General features: G+C 36.4%; 1 protein-coding gene across 2 annotated transcripts in view; it reads left to right on the top strand.

Annotated features, from left to right (window-relative positions):
- The window catches only part of LOC124619554 (mitogen-activated protein kinase 15-like), a 192,257-nt gene extending 173,281 nt beyond the window's left edge, over positions 1-18,976 (top strand). For both annotated transcript variants that reach the window (XM_047146032.1, XM_047146033.1), the window contains 2 exons: positions 4,621-4,727; positions 17,901-18,976. In XM_047146032.1, the coding sequence (XP_047001988.1) occupies positions 4,621-4,727; positions 17,901-18,029 (236 nt within the window). In that variant the 3' untranslated portion in view covers positions 18,030-18,976. The remainder of the gene's footprint in view (positions 1-4,620; positions 4,728-17,900) is intronic.
- The last annotated feature ends 224 nt before the right edge of the window (positions 18,977-19,200 follow it).

The following is a 19,200-nucleotide window of genomic DNA, read 5'->3' as shown; positions in this document are numbered from 1 at the left end:
ATACAATATGCTTTAGACAGGTATGTGTCAAGTAAAGTTGTGAGGGATGGAAAAGATCCAGTGCAGTTTGACAGCTGCCTTAGAAAACTGCTATGAAAGAAAAGAGAGTTTCTCTGTAAATTTAAACATAGGCAAAGCCTCACAGACAAACAAAAGTTAAACTAAGTCAAAATTAGCATAAAGAGAGCCATGCACAAAGCGTTCAAGGAATTTGAAATTAAAGTTCTCACTACCAACTTGACAGAAAATCCTAAGGAGTTTTGGTCTTATGTTAAACCAGTGAACTGATAAAAGCCCTGTCCAGACACACTGTGACCATAATGGCAGTGAAACAGAGGAAAACACAGAAAAAGCTGAAGTACTAAACATCATCTTCCAAAACTGTTTCACAGAGGAAGATCAAACTGTAGTGCCTCTTTTAAATCTTTGCATGAGCAACAAGCTGGCTGATATTGAAATAAGTGACCATTAGATGTAAAAGCAACTGAATTTACTCAATAGAGGGAACCTGATGGGATGTCAGTATGATTCTACATAGAATATGTGAAAGAAATTGCCCCATTTCTAGCAGCAGTGTACCATAAGTCTTTGGAGGAATGAAGTATTCCTGATAATTGGGAAGAAGCACAGTTCATCCCTGTTTCAAGAAGGGTCATCGTACAGATGCACAAAAGTATATCTCCAATTTCAGTCAGTTGTAGAATTTTGGTTTATGCTCGTGTAATATGACATTTCTGGAGTCTGAAAATCTCCTCTTTAGGAACCAGCATGTGTTCAGAAAATAATGATGTCTGAAACCCAGCTTGCTCTGTTCATCCACAAGACCCAGGAAGCAGTAAATGCAGGTAACCAGGTAGATGCTGCTTTCCTTGACTCCTGAAAGGTATTCAATTCAGTTCTGTACTGCTGCCTAGTGAACAAAATATAACCACAGAAAATATCAGACCAACTGTGCAATTTCATTTAAGAGTTTCTAGCATACAAAACACAGCACATCATTCTGTATGGTGATGAGTTGTCAGATATAAAAGGAACTGTACGTGTGTCAGAGGAGTGTTTTACAGGACCATTTCTTTTCACAATATACACTCAAAGAAAAAAAATAATTCACCATGGAGGAATTATCCAAATGGGATGGAAATCACTAGATGTGATGTACATGTACAGACAAACAAATGATTACAATTTCAGGAAAAAATGGATGATTTATTCAAGACAAAGAGCTTTACAAATTGAACAAGTCAGTAATGCATTGGTCCACCTCTGGCCCTTATGCAAGCAGTTATTTGGCTTAGTATTGATTGAGAGAGTTGCTGGATATTCTCCAGGGATATCATGTGAAATTCTGTCCAATTGGCACGTTAGATCACCAATATTCTAACGTGGTTGGAGGGCCTTGCCCATAATGCTTCAAATGTTTTCAATTGAGGAGAGATTTGGTGACTTGCTGGCCAAGATAGGGTTTGACAAGCATGAAGACAAGCAGTTGAAACTCTCATATTGCTGAAATGTAAGCCTAGGATGGCTTGCCATGAATGGCAATGAAAGAGGGTGTAGAATGTCGTCAACATACCATTTTGTTATACTGTACTGCGCAGCAGATGTCAATCAAAGTGGTCCTGCTATGGAAAGAAATGGCACCCCAGACCATCACTCGTGCTTGTCTGGCATTACGGTTGACAGTCAGGTTGGTATCCCACTGCCACCCAGGGCATCTCCAGACACACTTTTGCTGGTCAGTTCAATGTGGCACTTATCACGAAAGACAATTCTAGTGCAGTCAGTGAGATTCTGAGGCTCAGTGACCAGTGAAAACATGTCTGGAGATGCCCTGGAGAATTGGTGGTATGCCAACCTGACTGTCACCTGCCATACCACCTGACAGCCAGGAGTGATGGTCTGGTGTGCTATTTCATTTCATAGCAGAACCCCTTTGGTTGTCATCTGTGGCACCCTTATACAATAGTGGTATGTCAATGATATTCTATGCTCCATTTTGTTGCCTTTCACAGCAAGCTATCATGGACATACGTTTCAGCAAGATCTTACCCACATGCACTTGGTGAGAGTTTTTATTGCTTGTTTTCATGCTGGCCAAATTGAGAAAATTTGGTGCATTATGGGCAGAGCACTCCAACCAGCTAGGAGTTTTGATGATCTAATGTGCCAGGAATGCAGGAAGAGCTACACCAGAGTGACAATTGTTGCAGGGGGTGGAAATTAATCCTCAACATAAACAAATGTAATGTATTGTGAATACATAGACAGAAAGATGCCTTCTTGTATTATTACACAATTGCAGAACAATCAATGGAAGCAATCTCTTCCATGAAATACCTAGAAGTATGCATACAGAGTGTTTGAAATGGAAACACCACATAAAATTAATTGTGAGTTAGGCAGATGCTAGACTGAGATTCATTGGAAAAATGCTCAGGAAATGTAGTCCATCAACAAAGGAAGTTGCTTGTAAAACACTCGTCCAACCAGTAATTGTGTACTGTGACTAATACTTGAAAACTGCTCATCAGTGTTGAATCTGTACCAGATAGGACTGATGGAAGAAATATGGAAGATCCAAAGAGGAGTGAAGCATTCCTTACAGCTTCATTTAATAAGTACAAAACTGTAACAGAGGTGATCAACCAACTTCAGCATCAGATACTGCAAGAAAGGCATTACACATCACAGTGTGGTTTATTTTAGAGTTCCAAAGGCATATGTTCCTAAAAGAGAGAACAAATATATTGCTTTCTTCTTCTTACATCTTGGGAAAAGACCACGAAGATAAAATTAGAGAGATTAGAGCCCACTCAGAGGATTGGCAGCAGTTGTTCATCTAACAAACTATTCAAGATTGGAACAGCAAAGTGGGGAAATGGCTGATGCATGAAGTACATTCTGCCACACAACACAAGGTGGCTTGTGGAGTACAGATGTAGATGTTCCTCATTTCCAGCCACAATGATAAATGAATGAAGCCCTGGTGAAAGATGTGGTTCCATTCCAGTCTGAGCTGATATTGTGTGATGAGGGTAGTGTTCCTGTGCAGCTGGTCCTTAGAGGCAGTCAGAGTGCTAGCAGTGTGTGTGTGTGTGTGGATATGATTCACCTGAATAACTTAAGGAAAATGCTGGGATGCTTCCACTGAAAGTGCATAGTTGATATCCTTCTCCATCTTTCTCCAATTTAAGCTTGTTGGTGTTATGACTTCAAACCATAATTTTCTTTCATCCCTTCTTGAAGTGATGCGTAACCATCTGCCTTGAATAGGTCACACAAAACCCTTAGGATAACTCCTTCCAGTTAGTTAGAAACAATAAAACCATCTTAACATGATTTTGAATAAGACACTGGCCTTCTCTTGCGACCATATTCTACTAGAGGTCACACCAACTTGTCACATTTGTGGCACATTGCTTCCAGTGCACTTCAGTTTATGTGACTGTGAGTCATTTAGTAATAAGAGGGTAGCAACTGGCTGCACAAACAATGACTTTAAAGCCAACATTGTTGATAACATTCTCAAAAAAAGAAAGGTGCTGTGTGTGTTTTATAGGTAAAATTTCTGATAGGCTAAATAACATTTTAAAGGCAAAGGGCTTCCCTGTATTTTTTTAAACTCCACAGACATCAAGTAGATGTTTCTTCAATTCATCTTCCAGGAGTTTCAGTCCTCGTACATAGGACAGATGGGTGGTCAATCTGTAAGCGGCTTATAGTACACCATAGAAACTAGAGGTTAAAGACACCAGATTCTTTTTTTTTTTTTTTTTTTTTTTTTTTTTTTTTTTTTTTTTTTTTTTTTTAAATGAGAATGACAAACATGTATTATAAACACCAGAAATTAAAGAAACAGATATGTGTGTGGTAATTCAGTTGGGTTGTAGCCCGAGGAAAAACACACTTAATACTGTAACACTCGATATATTTCATACAAACGTCCACATTACTGTAAATCATACAGCGAACTGATAAGCAAGATGGCGTGGGCCGTTAGTCAAAGAACTTGCGATGGCGGAGATATGTCGTTCATACTTGTCGATGTCACACCTGTATGTGCTACTGAATGAGCAGACTTATTTCAATTTTTCATTCCTTTTAGATAACGTTGTAACTTCTACTATGGAGGAGAAACTTGGTGCCTTCATTCATAAATAAGTTATCACACAAATACCCATTCTTTTGCACATAGTTCCATTCCAATGTATCTCTAAGTCAGAGTAAATGCTATCTGAATGAATGTCATAAGGCTGTACAATACAAATATACCTGTGTCAGAAATAGTTAACAGAGCTAACTTTTATAGTTTAAGCCAAGAAATGATGGATTAAGAAGTTGACAGATATTTATCTTTACTTGGTTGCCATCTTTGGCATCAGCTGTGTGCTGGAAAATGAGAGTACAACCCAAAACCTGTGTTGTACAAAAGTAATGAAGTTTTGGGAAATGGGAAAAAGTGTTCTATTTAATTGACAAAATATAATGTTTCACCAAAAATCCACAGTTGAGTCAATTAAAATGAACAGAAAAAAATATTAGCAAAAAGCCTACAATTATGCTCCACTTATATAAAGTTCATATTGATTCCTATTTCAATCTCTTGCCTCTCATTCATAGATACAGAAATTCACCAGAGAAGACGCAGCTCAGAATTAAATGGCCTCCTACAAAAAACACCTGTAAGACCTGTAGCCCCTGCGCACGTCCCAGAGGACACTAGAATGGTGAGTATGCCATTTTGAATTTCCATATCCTTAATGTTTATTTGTAAACAAATAAATGTTTGAGAAAATATGTTGAAAATAAAAAAAAAATGTGTAGTTAAGACTCCTTTGGTTTGACAACCATTAGTACAAAGTTTACTGGTACTTGAGTAATTACATGTATCTTTCATATCATAATTTCCATCTCATCCTGTCCTCCAGTTATTGCTTGATGAGTGATACTCTATGCTCTCTTTGCAGGATGAATGAGCTTCCTATTCTGAAGCTAATGTTTCCAGCAGCTTTTGTCTGGTTATAACTCTTCTGTTGCCTTCTAGATAGACTTTTTTGTTTATTTATTTAACTGTAATTTAATTTTGGAGAGAGATGTCTCCCCAAAAATTACAAGACATTACAGTGGCTTTTCAACAAGTGCCTTGTAACTCCTGCATTGTGGACCCTCATATTATGTTCGGGAGTCTTCTGTATCTGGTTTCATTCTTGAACTAAAAGCCTTGCTCACAGCTCATATTGGCTTAACAAGACCAGCACTTATTAAGGGTGTGCAGCCTGTTGGCATGATTGCTGGCTTTGTTTTTGTTATCTGTTTCATTCTGAATCTTTTTTTGTAACAGGAAGTACCAAATTCCATGCAGTACCATTCTGACAGTTTAGAGCATACCATTCAGATGCTCCTGATGTTCATAATGACAACGCCCTTGTTTATTCTGCGTACTTAACTATATTTATAGCTCTAAATTAAATAATTATCTTACAAATTCAAAAGAATAAACAATGTCTATGTAGATGTAGATTCAGCTGCAGATAAATGGCAAGTGTTGTACAAATGCACCTTAAAAATAAGAAACTGTCACTACCTTTCAAACTTTCACTCTTCTTCTGACTGGAGTAAACAAACACACACACACACACACACACACACACACACACACACACACAATATGTTTACCTCCATTGTGTGTGTGTGTGTGTGTGTGTGTGTGTGTGTGTGTGTGTGTGTGTGTGTGGGCGTGCGCATGCGCGGGCGTGTGTTATAGCTAGAATAGTTTCCTGCCTGATTTTGTCATATTATTTCCATTACTGCAAACTTTAAACAAATGATGTTGTACAATGTTCTGAAAACGTATTGCTTTTGAGATTGTGTGAATAAGTTAATCCTCCTCATCTGCACTTTACATGTTAGGCCATTTGTGGTCTGTAATGGTTCCATTCTTTTTCTCGGCCTGCAAGGATCTCGTTTCACTTTTGGTTTAGAGCTCTTTACCTGGGAGTGTTCTCTTTGAATCCATTCTTTGTAGACATTTATTCCATTTCTGTTTACATCCAGTTTTTCTTTCACACTCCAAATTTTCAACTCCTTTTGAATATCTTCTTTTGTATTTTATCTATTCTTTTACATCCCTTCACCACTCTAAGAAATCTCATTTCTATTCCTTGTATTTGTTTTTCTTGCTTCCTATTCAATACTTTGCAATTTACTTTCATATAATAGGGCTGGCAGTGTGACTGTTTTATAAAACTTAAGTCGTGTTTCTTTCTGTGTTTTGTGGTTTAAAGCTATATTAATTGTTCCATAGATACTTCCAAATCTATTCAGTTTAATCTACATATCTGCTTCATGTTCATGTGTAGTTAAAATATTTTACTTGATCAGTTTCTTTCCATTAACTACTATCTTAGTTCCCACCAAATATTTTTCCCACGCTGTGCCATTGACTTAGATTTACTGTAAGATATTTTCATATGATACTCCATACATATTTTATTTAGTTCATAAATTCTTTTGTGTAATTTATTTTCTCTTGAAAAAATTAGTGTAACAATATTATGAAAAGGAAAGTTGCTACTCGCCATGTAGTGGAGATGCTGAGTCGCAGTTAGGCACAACAAAAGGACTGTCACAGATAAAGCTTTCGGACAGTAGAACCTTCATCAAAAATAGGTGACACACACACACACACACACACACACACACACACACACACACACACACACACACACACACACGCACGCGCGCGCGCTCGCTTTTGATGAAGGAAAATGTGTCTCTTTGTTTAAACTTATTCTGCTTTTTAATAACTATCGTACAACAAAAAGTGCATTAGTTGTTGATCGTCCCTTTGTAAATCTAATCTGTTCTTCCACTAAACATTCTACTATTGTTTTCAGATCTGTGTTTAAAATTCTTGCATAAAGCTTATATACTGTGTCAAGTGAGCTTATCACTCTGTAGTTTTCACATATATCTTTTTCCCGTCTCTTATATAATGACATTACTTTTTCTTCTTCCGGTTTCGTGGGACATCTTTTTGCTTCCAGCACATGTTAAACAAATGTAATGGTTTAAGGTGTAGTGATAATCCTGAGATAATTTAATCCTTATCTTTATCTGTTTGTTCAGAACATATGGTCTCAAAAATTAATCGCTGATTTATGTGTCTGCATTTTTTTTTTTTTTTTTTCCGCTAACTGAAACTTTGTACCAGGAAAATAATTATGCCTCGTAAATGAGCATCAGTTGGTAGGTCTACCAACCAAGCACGAAAGAGAAACCAATCACATGCTTCTCAAGGAAGGGTGGATTACGAAGAAAGAATGAATCAGATTATTTACAGATTACTTATTCAACTGCATCAGAACTGGAAGACCAATTCATAGCAAGAAATTTATCTGATCATTTACAAGCTGGTTGATTGCTTGCTTTGAATCAGAAGTGAAATGCACAGCTATAAATGTAGCTGATCACTTATGAGCTACTTGACAATGTGCGTTGGAATCAGAACAGCAACAAACAGTTAAGGTGGACGCAGAACATTTCTGTGCTAAACAATCTCGATCGACAGCTTCCATCCAAGTTTAGACGTCAGCCACATGGATATTGTGGTGCATGAAACTTATACCCTGAAGCTCCTTGAATGTGCTGCAGAAATTGCAAAAGTAAAATTCTGACTTTGCGTATGCCACCTGATCCTCTTCCGTCAATGCTTTCACACAACCCTACTGATTCCAGACATTTTATGTAACAGATTTGCAAATCCAATTTGGCACTCCAATGATACTGTTTGGAGCCAACAAATTATTCAAAGACCAATATATGACAACTTTGAACATTCAAGTGTAAATATGTTATCACAAAGGATCAAGTCGTCTTGCTCCCAGTGTTGAACATAAATTTCTAAAAATTTACTTCTTGTGCAATAATGATATGCAAGTTCATCAGCAGTGTGGCACGATTCCAGACACCAAACATAATATATTATCTACTTTGCAAATTCTTTTGCACTGACTCAGTCCCTGACAAAATTGTTCAAAACGGCAGTTGAACATATGCCAGCAGATAATTATACAACCCATATAAGAACTGATGAAACACTAATTACACAGCATGCTAAACACTACAACACACCTACCATCAATGAATTAACTATTGTTATGAATGGAGAACAATGTGATGCATATGATGTAATTGTACAGCAATATAATAGCACAACTGTACATGTCACTGAAACACATCAATTTTATGATGTGTCACAGTAGCCCATAATTTTTTGTGAGGGAGAGGACGTATACCACTTTATTATTATGCAAACTAACCCAACTACAGATAAGTACATTCATCATTACTTGCACATGTTTCAACATATAAAACCAAAACGCTATTCTTTCATCTGATTCACATTTTTCTAATTGCTTCTTCCCTCTTAGTCCTTCTTACAGCTGATAAACTTAATAAAAAAGTATCAGTATTGAATTTTCATTCATATTGCAGAATGATACATCAAAATGAAACTAATCATATACTGCAATGCTGTCAGTTGTTTCATCAATACATGATGGACATGTATGCTTTCAACTGAATCTGAATGTCTCCTCTTCTTTTGATTAAATCAAAAATCTTTGCATTCTGAGGAATACACTCATTTATAAGGCATGATTCGAATGTTGGAAACATGAGTGACATTGGACAAATGGTGATATTTCCGTTGACATTCACTGGCAGTCAATGACACATGTACGAATGTGCACAAGATGCCATCATATAAGTGTGTTCATGTGGATGTCCCAGCTTATCCATCACATTCACATGCATCCAGCCTGGGACAAGATGATTGACATGATTTTACTGCTCACCTTTTCAAACCAAAACTCACTAAATTGATGGATTTAATTGTGAAGCATCACATTTATTGTGAAATTCAATGCTGGATCTATGCCGTGGAGTGGCAAAAGAAAGATCTGCCTGTTGCAAACAAAAATACATTCAGCTCAAATTGATGATGTAATTATTGGAGAAATACCAGATTATGAAGGGGATTGATTGTTGTTCGATATTGTCACCAAACATGTGGTGCTATGAACCAGCAATCATTACACATGCATGAAAAAGTATATGAAAGAACTGATTCACGAAACTGACACTGGTGATACTGGCTATCTTCAAAACTGATGCTGTGATGGAGATTGCACAGCTCCAATCAAAATGAGAAATGCCAATACCGAAGCTGACAACATATTGATTTTACCATATTCACCTTTGTTATCAAAAACATTTAAAGCACATATAAATGTGGAATATTGCAGTTCGATAAAACCAGTAAAGAACATATGCAAATATATGGACAAGGTAGCGATGTGGCAGTACTCAGAGTTAATAATGTGGATGTATGCATAGGTGAAATTATACAATTTCAATCTCGTCGATACATCAGCAACAGTGAGACACTGTGGCACATTTTGAGTTTACAAACTCACAGTCGGCATCCCAGTGTTGTTCATCTTAGTGCTCACCTTTGAATTACTAGGAGCACACATCTTATCGCTGTGTTTCCTATTCTTCCATCTAGCAAAGTATGTATCCGGAGTGGTTGCAAGCGGGTACCTAAGGCTCCAATGATCTTACAGTTTCGTATCGGCAATGTCGATAACTCTGTCATATGGGATAGCCATTTAAATAAATTGTTGGAGATCACATTTATCGAAGTTCTGGTATCCAAGATTACTCTGATTTGATTACTTTGTCCTTGATTTCTACATCATTATATACAGGATTTTACTTACTTTCAAATCGCCTCTGTCTGTTTCTGTCCTGCTCATAATTTCTTCTGCTGTTCCATACAGTTTCTTCCATTGTTGTGACCTTTATTCATATTGAAATTACAATGAAATCCAGACCATTAGCTACTTACAGGCGTTGATAAATATCAATGGGGACAGTTGAAAATGTTTGCCCCGACTGGGACTCGAACCCAGGATCTCTTGCTTACATGGCAGACATTCTGCCTGACTGAACCATCAAGGACACAGAGGATAGTGTGACTGCAGGGATTTATTTCTGGCATGCTCCTCGTAAGATCCACATTTCCAACTTACTGTCCACACACTATACTCATGGCAGTCAGCCTACCAATTCCCATAAGAGTTTGAGCAATGTGAGTGCATCTGCACTGAAGAGGATCATTGGCCAGTAAGCCTTATTTATATGAAGACGGTATCTGTTCTTTTGGACACACCTTGCAGCTCTCGAAGAATGAAATTACAATGAAATACAGACCATTAGCTGCTTACAGGCATTGATAAATATCAATGGTGGCAGTTGAAAATGTGTGCCTTCACTGGGACTTGAACCCAGGATCTACTGCTTTCTTCATGGCTGACGCTCTATCCAACTGAGCTTACCAGCCATTGATCTTCTTCAGTACGGGTGCACTCACATTGCTCAAACCCTTACGGGAATCGGTAGATTGACTGCCGCGAGTAATGAGAATAGTGAGAAGGGGCACTACAAATGTAGAGTGTGGACAGGAAGTTGGAAATGTGGGTCTCATGGGGAGCATGCCAGAGATAAGTCCCTGCAGTCGTACTGGCCTCTGTGTCCTCAATGGGTCAGTCGGATAGAGCATCTGCCATGTAAGCAGGAGATCCTGGGTTTGAGTCCCGGTCAGGGCACACATTTTCAACTGCCCTCATTGATATTTATCAGTGCCTGTAAAGGATCTGATGGTCTGGATTTCATCGTAATTTCATTCTTCGAGAGCTGCAAGATTACCAATGGTATCTGTTCTTTCGGACATGTCTGAAAAAGGGTATTATTCGTGTTGGTTCAATTAAAATTATCCATTTGTCTTCCATTCATTCTTCTGTTATTATAGTTATAAGCTCTCTGCCTATTTTCCATTTGACAGGATTTATTGTAATTATTTCATCCTCTTTGTTTGTAGCAAATTGATTGAATCCACTGCAGACATGAATTATTCCTCATTATCTTTTGAAACATGCAGCAGTTTTTCCCTGATCTCCATCAGAAGCTGAGCTTTGATGATCACTATCACACTTTGGTGATCTATTGGTTGATCTCAATATCTTGCTTTATTCAAATATTTTTTTGAGTATCTCCTTAACTTTGCATTTCAGTAAGAGAAGGGTTCCGGGTTATGTACTTCCTTCTTCAATCTCTCCTGACTGCCTCTTGATCACCTGATAAATATGACAGGATTTAAAGTCTTCTTTTCTACAAAAAATATTTGGAATTGCCTACGGTTTAACATTTTCTCTTCCATGATAGATCTGGTATAATCATTCATAGGTGACTTACTTCCATACATATGTTCATTTGGGCTTGTATCTGGGTACTGCTTATCAGCTCCATAATTATATATTGAGCCCTGATTTCTACCTTTAGATGTCCACTCTGGGCTGGCTTCCTTTCTTTCCTCTGTAGCCGCCTCCTGCAGTTCTTCAATCCTTTGAGTGCACGTTTGCAAATTCTGTGTAACTTCTCCTTTTTATCTTTGGAACTTGGTTCCTATCTGCTTGCAGACTTCCTTCAACGCTTGATCTATTTGGCGATATAATGGTAGGCCTTCACTCACTATATTCTCTACTGCTTCCTTGATTCCTTTATTAACAGACAATATCTCCTGCTGTTCCTTATCCACTGCCCAGTCATCTAATTGTTGCTTAAACTGCTGGGTTTTTTCTTGGAACTTTTGTTCCATTCGTTTATTGGTTATACCCTTTACTTTCTCGGCTAACTCTGCCTGTTCTGTAACTAAATTTCTCACAGTGGTGGTCAGATTTGTTACTTTAGCCACTATATTTGCCTGTTCCACAGCTATGGTTCCTACATTTGCAGAAATATCCACCTGCGCAGCTGACATATTCGCTAGTTCAGCAAACAGTTTCGTCTGAGTAGCAGACATGTTGGACTGTTCTGAAGCTAAATTCTCAACTGTTGTTGAAATATTCACTTGCATAGCAGATATGCAAGACTGTTTCAGAGCTAAATTTTCAACTGTTGTTGAAATATTCACTTGGGGAGCAGATATGCGAGACTATTCTGAAGCTAAATTTTCAACTGTTGTTGAAATATTCACTTGCATAGCAGACATAGTCATTTGAATAGCAGACATGTGATTCTGTTCGGCAGCTAAACTAGTTACGGTATTCATCAAAAGTTTGATTTGATTTAAGAGCTCAACCATAGGATCTTGGGATTCTCCTTGGTCAGCATCTACCGTTTGCCCTAGGTTTTGTTCATTACCACTGGGTTGCACATTTGCTTCCTGTTCCCTTTGCATTTTAATCTGTGATCTGGTATTAACTATAAGAGATCACTTGTTCACTATTCTTTTAATTACTTTACTCTTGGTGCAATTTAGCTTTACCCCACTAAAATACACATCAGATTCTGTACCCCAGAATATCTCTCCACATTTGTGAATACATAAAAAAACACATATCACTCTGCATGTAATAAAACATATAATGACTAAAGCTACAAATATTCCTAACCTAGTCATTACATACAAAGACCAGACTAATGTGTGCAATGAGTTATCATGTCATTCTTGTGCTTGCCTTTACTGCGGAGTACAACTGAATGAAGTTCATAAAAACATAAAATATGCATTTATCACAACAAATCACAAAATATACACTAAATACATGCAACTGAATCATCATGTATTAATTTGTGTTTGGCCTGAAATAGTTGACAGTGTCTATGTTTCACTCCTTGTAGGTCCTGTCACGTTTTAGCCATTTTTATAATATTACTGCTCAAAAGAAGAAATTAATGTTTTTGAATTTGGTAATATTAAACTCATTGTTATTAAACTAGTGTGTGTAGTGTCTGTTTGTATCTCTGTGAAGGACTATAACCCAAACGGCGTCGACTTCTCCCACAGCGTACATAATTTTGTACACATAGACAAGCTACTCGCATGGTGGAGAAGCAGCTGCCAACTCTGATGGTTGCCTGTAAAATTCTTGAAATGTAAGAGAAAGAAAACTTCTATAGGATCTTCTCGAATTGGAACACTGCCATTCACATTTGGTCATTCGATGATTGTCTGTGAGTGAAATGAGTTCTTTTTAGCACAGAAAACTTTCTCTATGCTTTTGACGGTGTTATTGAAGCAGGTTCTACAGCGAACATCGTCCACCGAATGTTCAAAGTCCTGTACAAGCTTGTAGTACATAATAGTTCATTACAGAAACCTTTGATCAAAATTAAATATGTGCAATTACCTTTGAAATTCAACAGACTGTATTATGACCATTACTAAACTCCACATTAACATTACATAATGCTTGTGAATTTCAGAACAACACAAATTATACAATATGGTGGCAAACAATGACTGTTTCATTGCACACACTTCCTACATGTCCTCTCATTATCCTGTCTCGTAACAAAGTCCCAGTTACATTCCGATTTTATTACTTTTCTTCGCTTTCCATGGAGCAATGCTAAGCCAAGAAACAAATATTTTGCTCACGCAGGCGAAACGCACCACATCGCAATATATATTAACTTTAAACCAATAACAATAGGAAGGTCATTGACCTGATATGCTGATCTATCCATTATTTTTACCGGCTAGCACAGGGTAAGGACTATTATATCCTCATCAGTTTGCTGTTAGCTAAAATACACTCTCAAAATGGAATTGTCTCGTGTGTCATCAGGTATTGCAGCTACATTATTGGATGGTGGTTGGACATTGCATTTGGTGTTCAAGCTGCTTTTGAGTATACGTTTTGGGGAGGCTCAAAATTTAATATTTATAAACAATCTGGCATTGTGAAAGTATTCAACATTTGTGTATTAATTGTCTTGGATGACTGCACTATGGCCCATAAGAAATTGGTTGAAGTGTGTAATCAAACTCTGTGAGATTTATGAGGAAATACACTGCTGTTTGGTGGAGCTGTCATTTTATTAGCAGGTGGCTTCCAACAGACTCCTCTATCACTCATACCACAATCAACACTAGCTGTTGGATTCAATGCTTGCTTTAAGGCATCACATCTTTGGTGACAGGGATGTCCATAAACTCACATGTAAGACCATTATGTGGATACGTCTAAGCAGAATGTGCCAGTCATATTTTCAAAACAGCTGTTGGACATTGGTAATAGAAAAGTTCTAGATAATGCTGTCGCAAAATATATTTCATTTCCATTAAACTTTTGTGTAATTTTTTTCTCAATTCAACAGTTAATTGAGGAAGTTTTCCAAAAAATTGCCACAAATTACAAAAATCGTCAATGCAGTCAGCTATACCACCCATGAACAAATTTCAGAAGAGTCTGTCTCCTATTAATTGACTGACAGTGATGTGAATGTGGATTATATTTTAAACTGTCCAATTGAGTTTTTGAATTTTTCTGATGTCTCACCACATACATTGTCACTCAGATTGGGACACTAATAATTCTTTTTGTGCAAAATTAACCCACCATTCAGTGGAATGAGGCTTAATGTCAACATTCTTGGCGTGCCACTTGTGAATGGAAAGTCAGATAGAGAAGATGTGCTGATTCTACGTATTCCTATGATTCCCATCAACATGCCATTCCATTTCAAAAGACTACAGTTCCTATTTGCCTAGCATTCTCAGTGCCCATCAACAAAGCACAAGGACAATCACTTCAAATGTGTGGATTTAATCTGGAAAATCGATGATTTTTACATGGTCAGTTATATGTTGTATGGCCACAAGTGGGAGAACCAAAATATTTATTTGTTTTTGTACAAGTTGGAAAGACCAAAAATATTGTATGCCCCAAAGCACTTGAATCAACTTAGTCACATATAATGCAATGATGAAGGAATCATTGTTTTATTTATTTTCTACATATATAAGTGCCTGCTTCGTTTATGTATATCTATTCCCAATAAATTACAAAATAGCTTAAAGAGGCATTGCAATGCATGCCAAGCATTAGCTAGTAAAGAATAAAATTATTATTTTTAGTATTACAATTCTAAATATTCAGAGCTGAGATGATTACATCTGCCATTTATCTTGTGTAATGCTTTAGAATGCATACTGAAACTTGAAACCCTATACTGAACCATCACCAAACACAGTGAGGGCAAGGAGCAAATCAAGTGATTGTAGTTTTTAGGTAAAAAATACACTTATTTTTCTTACGAGTGTACTATATTTTCCATTTAGACTCTGATACTTCATCCTTCATGTCTGTCTCCCGAAATGTAGAACTAATAGTTCCAAAAGTGAGTATAAGGTATCTACTTTTATGCGTTATTCATGTTCTAAATGTAAGTACTGGCCAGCAATTCTGTCTCTCATAAAAACAATGATAATAATAATAATAATAATAATAATAATAATAATAACAATAATAATATTTACTAATTATGAAATATGCCAGCCAGAGTGGCCGAACGGTTCTAGGTGCTACAGTCTGGAACCCCGCGACCGCTATGGTCACAGGTTCGAATCCTGCCTCAGGCATGGATGTGTGTGATGTTCTTAGGTTAGTTAGGTTTAAGTAGTTCTAAGTTCTAGGGGCTGATGACCTCAGAAGTTAAGTCCCATAGTGCTCAGAGCCATTGTCAAATACAATCTCTAGAAATAATGCAGTTTCAGGACATCATACAGATTATTCTTCTGAATACGAGATGTGGCTATAAAATAACGGCACTGATGCTCTCACAGAGTAAGTACACACGCACCAAAGATAAAGAACAAATAGCTGTGAAGTATGAAACCTTCTCAGTCTAATTTGGCATCTCTGATGCGGTAGACAAATCAGTGTGGCCATGGCCCTCATTTGTGTAAGAGATGTTATTTTGTTTTGCTGGAAAAATGATGAGTGTAATAATAGAGCAACAAATTGTTTTGAAGTTTCACATAAAACTGGGAAAAACTGCTACTGAAACCTATCTTGTACTGGAAGAAATGTATGGCAAAAACTGTTTTTCATGTATGTGAGTTTCTGAGCAGTTCAGGCATTTCCAATGTGTCCAAAAATATATTGAAGATGACTTGTGTCGAGGATGCCCTTCAATATCAAAAATGGGAGAAAATATTTAAAAAAGTATATAAGTTGATTTTGTCCGGCCATATTTAAGTATCTAATTGATGGCTGAAACTGTAGGCAATGACAAAGAATGCATAAGGCAAATTTTATGTAACTAATTTAAGTGAGAAAAGTGTGTGCAAAACTGGTACCAAAAATTTTCACAATCAAACAAAAAGCAGCTTGTGAAAACGTTTGTACTGACACTTTGAATACCATTGAAAATGATCCTAATTTCTTAGAAAGGGTGATAACATGTGACAAATCTTGGTTTTGTTCTTATGATCTAGAAAATAAGCACCAATCTATGCAATGGAAGAGCCCAACTTCACAAGAGCAGAGAAAGTTCAAATGATCAAATCAAGATTCAAAGCGATGATGATTGCTTTTATTGATATTCATGGAATTGTGTATTTTCACTCAGTTCCTGAAGTCAAACTATTAATCAACATTACTACCTTGAGGTTCTTGTTCAGCTTTGTGAGAAAATAAGGAAAAAAGTAATTCAAATTCTGGAAGAACAAATCATGTGTTCTGCTGCAAGACAGTGGACTGACTCATACTGTATTGTCTGTTAAGATGTGTACAGCATCCCAGTGTTAGACCACCCACCTCATTCACCTGATGTAGCACCATGTGATTTTTCATTTTTTTTTTAAATTCTCCAAGTCAAATCAGCATTAAAAGGAAAGGAACAAGATTTCAGTCCGTTGAAGCAGTGAAAGAAAAACTGGCACATATCATCAAAGAGCTCACAGGGGAAGACTTCCAGCACTGTTTCCATCAGTGAGAAATTCACATGGATCGTTGTAGGGATAGAAAAGGTGTGTATATTGATGGTGACAATAATTATTTATGTATGTTTTTGAAAGGAAGTGTTTTACAGCAATTGTCCCATCATTTTATTATAGTCACACCTTGTATGTTAGTTTGCAAATTAAAAGCTATAGATTTGTGTATAACAATAAATTTCACATTTTAAGGCATTTTACATTTGTTAGTAAATGAATGATGGTGCTATAAATATTTTTAATCATTAGATCACTTATGAATTACCTAAAACTTGTCGTACTTACAAAGTACTTTTCATAAAGAGAATGAACTCATTAGGGAATAAAATTCTTTTTAGTTATTAATTGAAATTCTTTTTAGTTGTCTTTTAACTTGCTAATTGGAAGGGCTGTGAGGTATTTTAATACACAAAGACAGCACCCATTTCATTGTTAGAAGTAATGAGATGTTCACATTTATTAATGAATCTGGCTGGAGAGGAGGTCTATCCACAGTTTGATTGAAGCTAGTTGTGACCAAATGATACTTTTGATTGTGACTGTACAAGGAAGAAAACCTGAAACTCTATTTAAATTCATGGTGAAAATGTCAGTGGACTCCTGCTGGTTTTACGGACTATATCAATTTACATTTTTATTTTACTGTAGCATTGAGATAGGTTAGATGGGCACACCTGTGAAGATTGAAATCTCCCGCATTGACTTATGTGGGTATTGGCTGCCCCAATTACTTGATCCTATTGGAAACCATGATGGCTCATTTTAGTCTCTCAAACTGTCACATTGTGATTGCACATGTTATTGAAATGCAGATTGTGCATATTGTAGATGGTGGCACTGTATCTACAGCATTGCCTTTGTTGGTGTTTGTGTGCTTTTGATTGTATGAAGTGCATTCTGTTTCATTATTCCTTTACTTCTTATGTCAGTGCTAAGAGTTGGAATGTCTTTCTTAAATTTTGTTGGTGAAATAGTTATCTCAAACAATACATCTTACATTTGTTTGTATATATTATAGATCAAATTGTAACTACGATATTTTCTCTAGGGAACCTCAAACAATCGCTGCATCCAGACTGTGGGCTTGGTACCCATCTCAAGCTCAAAGATACATGTTTCCCTTCAGAGAAAGGTCCAGCACAATGTGCAACAGAAGACAATACAACATGAGCATTAAACTGTAACACTGTACCAGAAGTCATTTCACTTCAGCGGTATGGTCACCAGAGAAGTAACTCAGATGATGTGTTCTTAGTTGTAGCAGCATCTGTGTGTGTCATTTTGACAGCAAGCTTTGCTATAATGTGTGGCTTTGCAATTTGTAATTATTTAGTTCTATTTGTTAAAATCAGTGGTCTTTTTGAAGGAAATTTTACAGTGAAAAAGTACTGAAATGCTGTTTCTACTGTAGCTTTTCAGATATTCTGACAAATAACTGTGAAATTAGGAAGTCATATGTCTAATGATGAACTGTCCGAAGAATATTTTTAATTTCTCCCAAAACTGTTTCTTGTTGACTTTGACATATAAATTCCTAGAAAAATTAGTACAAGCTTCCTATATTTTAGAAACTAATTTATTTTATAGCATTTACAGTTTGGAGTGAGTAGCGTTTTCATTATTGCATTAAGAGATTTTGATATATATCATTTTATTGTATTTTTTCTGAATTCTCTTTTGATGTCACATTTGATCATTTCTATCTTTTTCATAATTTGTAAATGATGAGAATTGTATGTAGCTCATGTTTCACATTCCCTATGTATCTTTGTCCAATCATAAAGAAGTACAAACTGATGATCAGTGGAGTACATCTGATAATATGGATTTTTACCACTGTTCTCATCACACTCATTCAGTTCAGTTCTTGGGAACATTATATGGAAATATTGTTGCTTCCTGATGAAGCTGCAATGTTTTTACATCAATAACAAACTTTCTTTCACAGTAAATTTTATACACCAGAATACATGTCCTGTATATTTCTTTTAAAAGAAATGTTGCAGTGCAATGGACAACAGTGAGCAATACATTTGTTTCCTTACAGTATTATGCATATCATAATACCTCAAGTGGTCTCACTTTTGACTGAAGAAGTTCTACGAGTCTGAAATAAATTGAATGTTTAGCATATCTTTAATAATAGTTTGTATAATAATTTACAAGTTTTAAAATGAAATTGTTTTGATATATTACTGTATACATGTATGATATATAAATAAAAAATAAACTGAAACAAGGTTTATGCCATACATGACCCAAAAAAAGTAACTTGGGATACATTTTGCAAAAGTTTCTGGTCAACATTGTTTTTAATTTTCACATATTCTGTGTGAAACATTCTTGAC

The sequence above is a fragment of the Schistocerca americana genome, chromosome 6 (genome assembly GCF_021461395.2).
Source record: "Schistocerca americana isolate TAMUIC-IGC-003095 chromosome 6, iqSchAmer2.1, whole genome shotgun sequence".
Taxonomy (NCBI): domain Eukaryota; kingdom Metazoa; phylum Arthropoda; class Insecta; order Orthoptera; family Acrididae; genus Schistocerca; species Schistocerca americana.
Note: the sequence above shows the minus strand (reverse complement) of the source record. Positions and strands in the feature narration are given on the sequence as shown.